This window comes from Hypomesus transpacificus, unplaced genomic scaffold (assembly GCF_021917145.1).
Source record: "Hypomesus transpacificus isolate Combined female unplaced genomic scaffold, fHypTra1 scaffold_31, whole genome shotgun sequence".
NCBI lineage: Eukaryota > Metazoa > Chordata > Actinopteri > Osmeriformes > Osmeridae > Hypomesus > Hypomesus transpacificus.
Window position 1 is genome coordinate 1,213,491 of NW_025813837.1, and position 11,857 is coordinate 1,225,347.

At 45.1% G+C, this 11,857-nt stretch overlaps 2 protein-coding genes across 2 annotated transcripts in view; both read left to right on the forward strand.

The window, feature by feature from the left end:
- LOC124463838 (metal transporter CNNM4) overlaps positions 1–6,822 on the forward strand; it is a 16,241-nt gene extending 9,419 nt beyond the window's left edge. Inside the window, exons 5-8 of the mRNA XM_047015611.1 lie at positions 18–255; positions 486–548; positions 2,730–2,908; positions 3,728–6,822. Of these exons, the coding sequence (XP_046871567.1) occupies positions 18–255; positions 486–548; positions 2,730–2,908; positions 3,728–3,973 (726 nt within the window). The 3' untranslated portion in view covers positions 3,974–6,822. The remainder of the gene's footprint in view (positions 1–17; positions 256–485; positions 549–2,729; positions 2,909–3,727) is intronic.
- A 2,391-nt stretch (positions 6,823–9,213) lies between these two features.
- Positions 9,214–11,686, forward strand: LOC124463953 (interleukin-1 beta-like). Its single transcript, XM_047015794.1, has 6 exons — positions 9,214–9,325; positions 9,514–9,565; positions 9,689–9,887; positions 10,170–10,433; positions 10,705–10,841; positions 11,014–11,686. The coding sequence occupies exons 2-6, from the start codon at positions 9,533–9,535 to the stop codon at positions 11,233–11,235; spliced, it is 855 nt and encodes a 284-aa protein (XP_046871750.1). The 5' UTR covers positions 9,214–9,325; positions 9,514–9,532; the 3' UTR covers positions 11,236–11,686.
- The last annotated feature ends 171 nt before the right edge of the window (positions 11,687–11,857 follow it).

Here is an 11,857-nt window from a genome sequence, read left to right on the forward strand (position 1 = left end):
CATCAGTGGCTTAAACTTTATACCTCTCCGTCTTCCCTCCCTTCTTCTCTTCTTTCTTTCTTTCTTTCTTTCTTTCTTTCTTTCCTCCTCCATTTATTTCAATCTGTCTCTCTGTCACTCACCTCACCAGTCTGTGTTCACCTCAAGTTTGGAATGTTGTTTCAATTTGTTTGTCAGTTTGTCTTAGTTCTGTGTTTCTGTGTCCCCCCCCCCCCTCTCTACTTCCTAACTCAGAAGATCAGCTCCCTCCCTCAGGTACACACAGTGTGAGAGAACAGTCGATCCTCTCTCTTTCTATCTCTCTTTCTCTGCTGTCACACACGCAAACAGGGCTGAAGCCTGCAGAGGGAACACAGCCAAATGCAACTTGCATATGACCAGGCACACTATCCTCACGCATGCACTCTCTTTCAATCTCTCTCTCTCTTTCTCTCTCTGTCTCTCTCTCGGGTAACCTCCTGTCCCTCCCTCCCTCCCTCTCTCAGTGTCGACGTCTCGCCCCCGTCACCTCTCTCTTAAGAGGTTCTCTCTCTTCTCTCGGTGGCCAGGTAACCTCCGGCATGTCTGGGCCCATAACACTGAGGCGGGTTTAGCTCGTTCTACTAGTGAGCCGCTAGGGTTCTATAGCTAGTAGTATTAATAATAATAATAATAATGTAGGGTTCCAAACCTGGGTTCTACTAGGGTGCCACTAGGGTTCTATAGCTAGTGTTCTAAAGCAGGGTTCTACTAGAGTACCAGTAGGGTTCTTTAGCTAGTAGGTTTCTAAAGCAGGGTTTTAGTAGAGTGCCACCAGGGTTCTATAGCTAGTGTTCTAAAGCAGGGTTCTACTAGGGTGCCACTAGGGTTCTATAGCTAGTATTCTAACACTGGGTTCTACTAGGGTGCCACAAGGATTCTTTAGCTAGTAGGTTTATATAGCTTGTTGAGCTCCATAACCTGTGGTGGGGTTCTGTAGCTATCAGGGTTCCCCTCGTCTGGGTTCCACTAGTGTCGTAGAGGGGTTCTATAGCTTGGATCTACTAGTCGTAGTTGGGTTCTGTAGCTGGGTTCTTCTAGAGTCGTAGTGGGGTTCTGAGGTAGCGTCTAGTTTGTAGCCTAGTCCTGTACTAGTAGATCAGAACCAAATACAAGTCTTTCTCTCAAAGCTCTCCGCAACCTTCAAATAGAACCTCACTCATTTCATTTCCTTATTGCCCAGTTCCAAATCCAACCCTAGTACCTAGCCCAGTGCCACTTCCTAGAGCTCTGTTAGCGTCCAGACTGGTCTGGTACTGGGGGTGTGGGAACCGTTCCACCTGGCCCTTTGATTGGCTGGACGTGGGCATCCACTATTTTCTCAGTTTGTCTCCTGTCTTGACTTGAGAAGTGCCCGAGGCTTGGGCTTGCTAGGGTTCCATGGGGAACGAGGCCTGCCATCAGCACCACCAGCGTTTTTCCTGTCAGAGATGCTAACATGCTAATGATGCTAGCGACAGCATAGGACAGTAATGACACCTGTGGACCACTAGAGGCAGACTTCAGCTGTGGCTCATGCAGCCAGGTTGGCCTGTGATGTACAGTTTTTAAGTCTTGCATGTCAGTCTCGTGGGGGACAACCCAGGTTCCTTTGTTACCACATCTAGGTGAGCCACATTCAGGCTGAGCAATTCATTTGGGTAGTTGATTGCGAGGGAATGAAATTGACCTCGCAGCGTGCATCTATCAAATGGGAGGAGTCGAATCAAGAGCACCCTATGTGTTTCAGAGAGGTCAGGACCCAGGTCCGTGTTTGACCCAGAAGACTCAAAGAAAGTGAGCGTAAACGTCTAACCAGTGTTCGGAGTGGGCCCGAGGTGTTGACCCCCCTCAAACCCCCTCCCTCAATCTGAACACTGCTTCTAACTAGCTTAGCGGCTTGCTGGACCGACTCTGACAACTAATCTAACCAACATGTCCAGGTAAAACAGTTTCCTATGACTCACTGAGGCCCCCCGGTGGACGTATCCTCCCCTGTGGTAATATCTGCTAGTACGTCTGTGGTGTGGGCTGAGAGGCGTAGGATAGACAGCACTGCGGGGGTCGAGGGGAGCTTGGATGACGCCAGCTTGCGAAGGGCGCCCTCTGCTGGTAGAGGAATGTGGCAATGCCATTTTTGCTGGCCGTGTACACGTGTTAAATTAGACCCAGGGGTCTGAAACCCTGTTCCTGGAGAGCTTACCGGCCTGTTGGTTCTTCAGAATCTGAATCAGAAAGGGGTTTTATCGCCATGAACGTTTGCCCAGACAAGGAATTTACTTTGGCAGGAAGGTGCCAACTGCAACTACACTTATTTGAATTGATTCAACACTAGTTAACTGATCAATCAGGTCATTATTGGAATCAGCTGTGCTGGATTAGTGTTGGAGCAAACCCCTTCTGGCAGGTAGCTCTCCAGGAACAGGGTAAGAGACCCCTGAAGTAGACAAACTTAACCTGTTTCTAACCTGCTCCCACAGAATCCGAAATGATATGCGGCTCTTCTCGGACATTAACATTGTTCATAACTTAATGGTTTTGGGAATGTGTGTGTGTGTGTGTATGTCAGCATGTCTTAACTCATTGTGTGGGTGTGTACTGCAATGTTTTTGTGTGACTCATCCACATAAATCATCCATATATATTGCCTTCTAATTGTGTGTGTGTGCAAACACGCAACATGTGTTTCTGGGTGTGTGTGTTTATGGTGTGTGTGCGTGCGTGCGTTCCAGAGTTCCGCTCCCCGTCCCACCTGAGCGGTCTGAACCGGACCTCGTCTCTTGGAGGGGCGGACCGCCAGGAGTCCCTGTCGGTCAGCGGCAGCAGCAGCCAGCTGAACAGCAGCGCTCCCTCCCCACAGTACACCCCCGACTTCTACGTCCGAGCGCTCACCGACCTGCAGTTTGTCAGGGTGGGTGGGACCAGGCTTGCCTCTCCTCTCCATTTCCTCTTTCTCTCTGTCTCTCCTCACCTCTCTGTCTCCCCTCACCTCTCGGTCTCTCCTCACCTCTCTGTCTCCCCTCACCTCTCTCTCTCCTCACCTCTCTCTGTCTTTCCTCACCTATCTGTCTCTCCTCACCTCTTTGCCTGTCCTCACCTCTCTGTCTCTCCTCACCTCTCCCAGTCTCTCCTCACCTCTCCCAGTCTCTCCTCACCTCTGTTTCTCCTCACCTCACCTCTCCCAATGTCTCCTCACCTCCGTGTCTCCTCACCTCTCTGTCTCTCCTCACCTCTGTCTCTCCTCACCCGTCTCTCTGTCCTCACCCCTCTGTCTCTCCTCACCCGTCTCTGTCTGTCCTCACCCCTCTGTCTCTCCTCACCCGTCTCTGTCTGTCCTCACCCCTCTGTCTCTCCTCACCCCTCTCTGTCTCTCCTCCCCTCTGTCTCTCCTCACCCCTCTCTGTCTCTCCTCCCCTCTGTCTCTCCTCCCCTCTGTCTCTCCTCCCCTCTGTCTCTCCTCACCTGTCTGTCTCTCCTCTTCCCACGGAGGGACAGAGGGAGGCCGTCTCACTTTCACGTTCTCTCTCTCCACATCTCCCTGCTCTTTCGTAGTCTCCCCGTCTCTTTCCTCTCTTACAGTCTCTCCCTTGTCCTTCCTCTCTCCTTCCTCCATATTTCCCCACCTTCCTTGTCTCTCTTTGAACACAGGGACAGAGAGAGAGACTCTTTCACAGAGCCACTTTCCCTCTCTCATTTGCTCGATCTGAACCGCTCCCCCCGGTCTCCACAGATAACCAGGGCCCAGTACCAGAACGGCTTGATGGCGTCCCGTCTGGACAGCACCCCCCAGTCCCCCGAGAGTGGCCACACCCACCGCACGGAGGCCACGCCCCTGGTCGCCACCACGCCCCCGGAGGCCGCGCCCACGCCGGAGAACGGCACGGACGAGACCACCTCCCTCCTCAACGAGCAGAACCGCCCGCCCCCGCCCACTCGCACCGCCAACCACCACAGCCAATCAGAAAGCAGCATGTGACATACGCCGACCGATGCAGTAGGGAGAAAGGGACATAGGAGTGACACACACACAAACAAGTAGACACATCCTGCTCAAGCAGCATGGTCCAAAGACACAGAACAGACCACCCACACTCCGTTTGTATATATGTGCAAAGATGAACGCAAATACACACATGGTGGCATTGGCCACCCTTAGCAAAACAAACAATTGATCCTTACGTGACACAGAGACTCCTTCTACATCCATCAAGAGGTGTGTGTGTGTGTGTGTGTGTGTGTGTGTGTGTGTGTGTGTGTGTGTGTGTGTGTGTGTGTGTGTGTGTGTGCGCGTGAGCTATACAAAGGCTTTCCCTGAGGGAGAAGGGGTGTGTGTGATGGTGGTAGCTGTGGGACGGGAGGTATTGCGTTTTACATGATTTAGATGGTGTTTATTTTTCTCATTTTTATATACAAAGGGGCCTTGATGCATTTGTAAGATGCCTGCACACACCTCCAAAGATCAGTCGCTTGTTCAGCTCATCACTCGGGACAAACCTGGTGTGTTCTATGGGCTGTGTGTATGCATCCATACGTGGGTGTGTGTGTGTGTGTGTGTCTACACCCTCTTTGCTTTCAGCCTCCTGCATTGTCCGCTTCGTAAGGCCACCAACTCAGGGAGACACACACATAAACATCCCTTCTGCGCGTGTGTTGCCCGTTCCTGCCCCATCTCCTCATCCGACCGTGACCCCCCTCAGACGAGTACCAACATGAGACAGAATGAGTCATATTTTTTCATATGTTTTCAAGGGATTCTGAACGAGGAGCGACAAAACCTATTTATTCATTCGGCGTATGCTGGCAAAACAACTCTCGCTCTCGAATCCCTCCTGCACGTCACGTTCTTCAAGTCGGCGCGTTAGAGAGGGAACCGTCCCGACTTCCCCTCGGATTCCTGTTCTGAATCCCTATTGGATGCAGCCGGTCGTGGAGCGTTTCCCGTTTTTCCCCAGGAAGTGATGAGGATTCAATCGAGATGGACGAGCGGTCAAAGTTGTCATTAAGACAATCGACGTGATATGTCGGGTGCTTGGACTATGACTGGGTTCCAGTAGTCTCATATATATCTGCTTTTCCTTCCCATCTGTTCTCTTTCCTCTCAGAGGCCCCTACCTGCCCTCCTAGGAGAGAAGAAAAGAGGGGAGTGTTTGAGAGGGTTGGAACCAGGCCTTAGGGGGACTGGATTAGCCCTGTAAAGGGGGGGTGGGGGGGGGGGGGTTGATGGTGAGATGTTTGGGGAGAAAGGTTGAGGGTCGAGTGGAAGTCGGGGAGGGGGTGACTGTAATTGGGGTTCTGATGGTACCCGAACACGGAAACTGAAACCAAAAGATAGACCTCCACCAAAGACAATCTACTTTCTTACATGATTGATTGTATTTATTTAGCATATAACTGAAGTTGTGGTATATTCCCCTTTACAACAAAGGAAGTAGACCTTTTATTGGAGCTGTTCAAAAGTTTGGGAACAGAAACGGTGGGAGCAGGCAGACTGACGGATCTCCAAGAGGATCACACAGGCAGTCCTTTTCATATCGCTATGGTAACAGAGCATCATTCAACCCCCCCGATTTGGGTTTTCTCTGTGCCTGACAGCTTTCACATATCTGCTGCAAGTGTCGACCTAGATATGGAAACGGATCTGGACTTGTGCTTGTTGGAGAAGGAACAAGCACTCGCTACCATGACTCGGTGGTTTTTAATAGTGGGATAATAAGAGGCACAGTTATGAGTCCAAAGAATGGGAAATATGTTTGTGTGTATGTATGTGGGGGAGGGTAAATTAAATTCGCTGGAAACAAATCTATGGAAAATGTTTACTGTGCAGGTTTGGTGTCATGCAGGCAAATTAAGGTAATGGCTTGTGAAGGATTTTAAAATCAAATTCAGAATTGATTATATGATGCTGTTCAATATGTTAACTAGGACATTACAGGTTGACATTGTAATATGATTTGGAATAAGCCAAAAGATAATGTTTATTGAGGTTTTCAGATCTTGTATTTCTTGTGTTAATTCAAAAAACGGCAAAGGGTCTAGCAGTGAATCGAGTGCTACTCAGTTATCAGAAGTATTCTAGAAAGAACAACAGGAAGTCTTATGCTACCGAACCAAATATAGTCACAGAGGTAGTTTACACAGTAATGATCTTAGTACTTCTAGAAGTGACCCGGCCCAAGGCTTTAAGCTGCCTTAATACACATAGCTATTATATTCCCTTACCTGGCCCTCTGGCACCATCTTATTGTGGTGAGACCAATTATTATTATTATTAATTGCTTAGGGTTTACCCAAGAAAAAAACAGAAAAGGTGTGTTCATCTCTTTCAGTTCCGGTAAGATCCCATCCGGTTACTCATCTTTACCTCACAGCGAATCCTCCGTTGTCAAGCTTTTTTCACTTCCTCTTTCCATGAGCATGGCAGGCTTTGTGTTACAACTTTTGGCCTCAACCCAACACAGCCAAACCGTAGCACAGAAGCAATCGGTACTCGTCTTGTAGAATGCTGGGGTCCTCTATCATCTCCATGGTGTGGATTTCGCTTTGTTCGCTTTGCTCTGTATTTTTTATTTGTTTTACCTCAGAACACTGTCAGTAATTGTGATGAACAATTATTTCAATTTTTTTTATTGCTTTTATTTACTTTGCTATGTGAGAGTAGGAGTTTATTCTGACTGGGTGAAAAGAAATCAGTTATTTGTTCTCTGGCATGCATTAACTTAAAATAGAAATAATGTGTACATACCGTTTTATAATTACTATCTGAATATGTTTTGAAGATGAAGAAAGTTCTTAATAAACTGGAGATCTTTTTCTCTACTCTGTAAATGTTTCCTTCATGTTGTTTCTGTGAGGTTTTGGCTTGTTTTTTCATTTGTGTCTGTTGAACTAGTTGAAACTAGCTGAATCCCTCTGCATACTTCAGGAAATCATTCTGAGTTTTAATGCATGAATGGTTTTAACACTAAAACGATATGCACTTTATATGCACTGTGTATGTTGCTTTGGAGAAAAGTCTGCTAAATTAATAAAATATGTAGGCATGCACTTGAATAAAAATGTTTTTTGAATGTAATGCCAAGGAATGTGAAAACGGTAACAGTGTATTCCATATTTATGAGGAATGTTCCCGAAAGTAAACAAATGACGCCTGAATGACTATCACCGCTGAAATCTGGGCCATCTCGGTTTCTTATTGGGAGATTCGCCGGAGGACGTAAGTGAACCAAGGCTTTAACAGGGAAGTGAAATTCAAAGCAGAGGAAGGCAGCGCTGTTTCAAAGTTTGTCTTGAGTAATCCTAAACTGCTTTTTAACAACACTGATTACGTCAGTGGGAATTTCTCCAGCCAGTCCAACCCTGCCAAATCAATGCGGGGAAAAGACAGGAAATTCTACAATTCCTGTCCTAGATTAACAGATTAAAAGGGTTGGCCACAACATTTTCCAACATTGGCATATTAACTATTCATTTAAAATATGTCTGTGGATTAAAAAAAAATATTTTTCTTGAAATAATTATTAGGAAAGTCAACAAGGAAAAATTAAAGTGGAAGATTTAAAAAGACAGTTCCCATATTTGTTGTTAAAGCTTTATTTCCACTATGTTCAGCAATATTCCATCTTATATTTTTGAAGTACATTTTGGCTTTGGATAAAACTATCTGAAATCAATCAAATCGAATGCAAAATGTAAACATGGCAAACAGACTTTCTAATGTGAACTCTGATGCAATAACTGAAATGTGGCTCGGTTTCTACCTGGGCTGGGCATACACACCTGTCTGGTGGGGAAAACCCACAAGAACATGGAGTTCTGGAGGTCACATCCTGCTGAGATGACGCCTTCAGGAGGACAGGGACAATAGACACTACCTACATTTACATTGAGTCATTTAGCAGACGCTCTTATCCAGAGCAACTTACTGCAAGTAAAGGGACATTCCCCCCGAGGCAAGTAGGGGTGAAGGGCCTTGCCCAAGGACACAACGTAAGTTGCACTGCCTGGAATCGAACCAGCAACCTTCTGATTAATAGCCTGATTCCCTAACCAGTCAGCTGTCTGACCCCAGGGAAAAATGAAAAACATGCAAAACATGCAATCAGACCAGGGACAAGACAACGGATCATATACAAACACCCAACTGAGACCAGGAACAACAGTTCAACTAGATCAGCCAGTTTGTGCAACACAAACACCTTACGGTGGTCAATAAATTGATTGCTTTCCATATTAATATGACTGATCTAAAAAAAAGTGTATAGGAACGGTTCACAAACAACCAAATTTCAACAATCATTTGACATGACAAAAACATGTAATTACAACTGTCCAATACCAGGACTGCTGGCGGATGGATGTTTTATCACTAACATCTCAAACTAAACAGCGTCCATATGCATTCATGTAACAAGCTCCTTGAAAAAATGCCCACTGGTTTGTAGCAGTTACAACTTGTCCCAACCAACTGTCCCTTTCCAGACTTTAAACCTCCGTGACTCTTAGAGAGGACAGGACGTGATGCGGTGTGAGATGATGAGCCATTGCTTCACTTCTCTGCACACGTGGATATATTACAAATGGAAAGTTTCAAATCTTAAAACCAACAACATTTTGAGATGGCCTGAATTTGTACATTTGTCAAGTGTATGAATGCGTAGACCACACATACTTGAGTAATTGTGGTAAACTGTTCAGCTTTGATATAACAATCTTCTGGAATTTATACAATACATATATACGTTGGTGTTTAAAGATTAGTATGAAAGCTAATCATAAACAAAGGTTGTAGTTTTGTTTTATGAATTTATTATTATAATAAAATAAAGTGTATTTACATAATATGTATATCTATATATTCTATTCAGATGAACAATCAGACTTGTCCAATGATTTTGAATTTTTGTAGACCAAGAAGAGAAGCACTTTATGATCACAAAGTGTGACGCATAATACTGTGATTCAACAGCACAGAAAAAGTGTCATACAGTTTAACACTTGCTAAACTGGTTTACCTTCTTAGCCAACTCCATAAAAACCACAAAAACCAATGTGCGTGTTACAACAAAAAGTTGATCTAAACAGAAGCTTCCACTCTTGTGTGTCCGGTGTGTCATCACTCAAACCACAGACTGTGTCTAGTGTGGCTGTGATGGTGAGAGAGATCCATCCCACTTCCTCTGCAGGGAAATCCCAGACAAGCACACAGTGGGTATATAAACCTGCACGCCAGCACCTGCACTCATCAACCAACTGCTTCAAGGACAACTTGGAAGACAACACAGCAAAGAAAACCTATTGACTACCATTGATAGAGTATAATCTCTCACAGGTAAATATCCTTTTTGTATATTTTTCAATTACTGCTACATTACTGTAGTATGTCTTTTAGAGAATGTGATTTCGCCAGTTAATTCTAATTTATTGTTGAGTTACATCCAGATTATGTGAATGGTATTACAGAAATGAGTTAGATAAATGCATAACAACTATTTTAAATTCAATGTTTATTTGTTGCAGATCTAACTTTAAACACAACATGGAGTTTCTAACGAATCAGTGTCCAACAATGGTGAGTACCGTAGCAGGCCAACCACAACCACAAAGCCACAGATGTACAAAACAAGTGAAACTAATAAAGTGTAATTAAAAACATCCAAGTAAAAAAAGGTTCTCCCCCAAACCTTGTTGACAGACAACCTCTGAAAGTCACACCTGGAGCTCCAAGATGCCCCATGGCGTGGGCCTGGAGATCTCCCATCATCCCCTCTCCATGAGGCGGGTGGCGAACCTCATCATCGCTCTGGAGCGTCTGAGGGACCACCAGAGGACCATGAGCCCCGGGTTCAGAGATGAAGACCTGCTCAGCCTTATGCTGGAGAGTGTGGTGGAAGGTGAGGCAATCAGGATGCATCAGACTAGCGTCGAAAGAGCCATATTAGGCTTTTTCTTGTGTTAGTATATTGAAAGACGTGTTGGGAATGGTCGTAAAAATATCTCGGGATTTCTTGCAGTGGTATGTTTTCATAGGCATCTCCTTTTGGCTGTTAGTGATCGAACAAAGCCGTTTACAATAGATTACCCTTAAGCAACACCTTGACTGAATTTTTCCCAAGCAAGAGGGAACTGAGAAACGCTCACAGATCACTAAAAGTAGTTGCTCTTAACCCTTGTAGAAAAAATGGTGCTTCATACGGAGGACCACCATGGTGAGGAAGGCGCCCGGATAAGTGGTTTCAGACACCTGGGTGAGGAGGAAGGCGCCCGGATAAGTGGTTTCAGACAGCTGGGTGAGGAGGAAGGCGCCCGGATAAGTGGTTTCGAAAAAGGCCAGGGGGTGGAGGAGTGCAGCGTGGTGGACTGTGACAAGAAGCACTGGGTCCTGATGGCCATGGAGCTGCAAGCCGTGAGGCTGCAGAATGGCAATGGCCACCGCAAAGGTAAGAATCTCAACCAATGATATCAAGCAATCAATGAATTATTTATAGAGCACTATTAAAAACAATAGTCGTTGACCAATTGGCTGTACAAAAACATGGGATGTCATCCAGTACAGACAGGCACGGGTCATACATGGAACAAAGACAGAGCATAGACATGTCCTCATCAACATCAAATCATATGTTCAATGGCATGGCCAATGCTACATGTATGTTGAGGGTTGGTGGGTGATACATGTGAAAACTAATTTTCCTCTGTTTTTCTCCACAGTGCGTCTGAACCTGTCTACTTACAGGCCACCCTCATCTAGTCTGGCAGGAGCCAGACCTGTGACCCTAGCCATTAAGGGCACTCAACTCTACCTGTCCTGCTCTAAAACCTTAGGAAAACCCACCCTGGGGTTGGAGGTATGAGCAACATTTTAACTGAACACAATTCCATAAGTTTAAGAGCAACATTTCAGGTCGGCATTCTCATCATTGACATTCTTTGTCACAATTAAGATGAAATTCATTCAGAGGTGAATGAAAAGTGTGACTTAACCTTTAGAGAAATTGACCTCTACCCATGTTCCCTTAGGAGGTAAAAGACGACCTAACGAGGATCCCTACGGGCAGCGACAACGTGCGCTTCCTCTTTTACCGACGGGATACGGGCGTGGACAGCAGCACGCTCATGTCCGCGCTATACACCGGTTGGTATATCAGCACCGGAGTCCAGAATGGTGTGGATCAGCAGACGGTGGATATGTGCGAGTTGCCACCTAAGCAGCGTTGCACCAACTTTACCGTCATGAACTAAAGACGACAGTCAAGACTTTAACAGTGTTAGAAATACAACATCGTATATTTCGTAGGGATTATGTATGTACTAAGTACAGTAAGTTTACACGAACATTGACTTTACAGTCAATGTTCACCACAAGATGGTGCCATTTGAGGTTTGAAGTTTGAGCACTCGAAGTTTTAATTTATCATTCTGGAACGTTTTCTGTTTGCTTCCATCATCACGGTCTTGTAATGTATTGATGCGCAAACATTACCTTAATGATGTTGCAAAACTACTGAATGAAATGTTGCTAATTGCAGATAAACATAGTTTAATTCCATCTATAAGGTTATATATATTTTATTTATTGATTTATGTATTATTTACACCTATTTATAATTGTAAGTAATTCGTCATTTGCACTGATATTGAATGCCCCTTGCTGTTGTATAACAATGCAGTTATTCTGAAATAAATACACCATTCTAATAATCCTTGTTTAACAGTCTGGCAGTTGATATACCGTCAAACATCACATAAAAGGGCGCTGATTTGTTAAGAATACTATTAAGATAGCTAGAGTTATAATTGTAGCCTAAAGAAGTAGTCTACAAATGCTGAAGCCAAAAATGTAATATGTATATATTTTTTTATC

What these genes read in the sequence shown, in the direction of transcription:
- LOC124463953 (XM_047015794.1), top strand. Translation starts at nt 9,533, where the DNA reads ATGGAGTTTCTAACGAATCAGTGTCCAACAATG. An exon ending in CGAATCAGTGTCCAACAATG is followed by an intron (nt 9,566 to 9,688) that starts GTGAGTACCGTA and finishes CCTTGTTGACAG; the next exon opens with ACAACCTCTGAAAGTCACAC. An exon ending in GCTGGAGAGTGTGGTGGAAG is followed by an intron (nt 9,888 to 10,169) that starts GTGAGGCAATCA and finishes TAACCCTTGTAG; the next exon opens with AAAAAATGGTGCTTCATACG.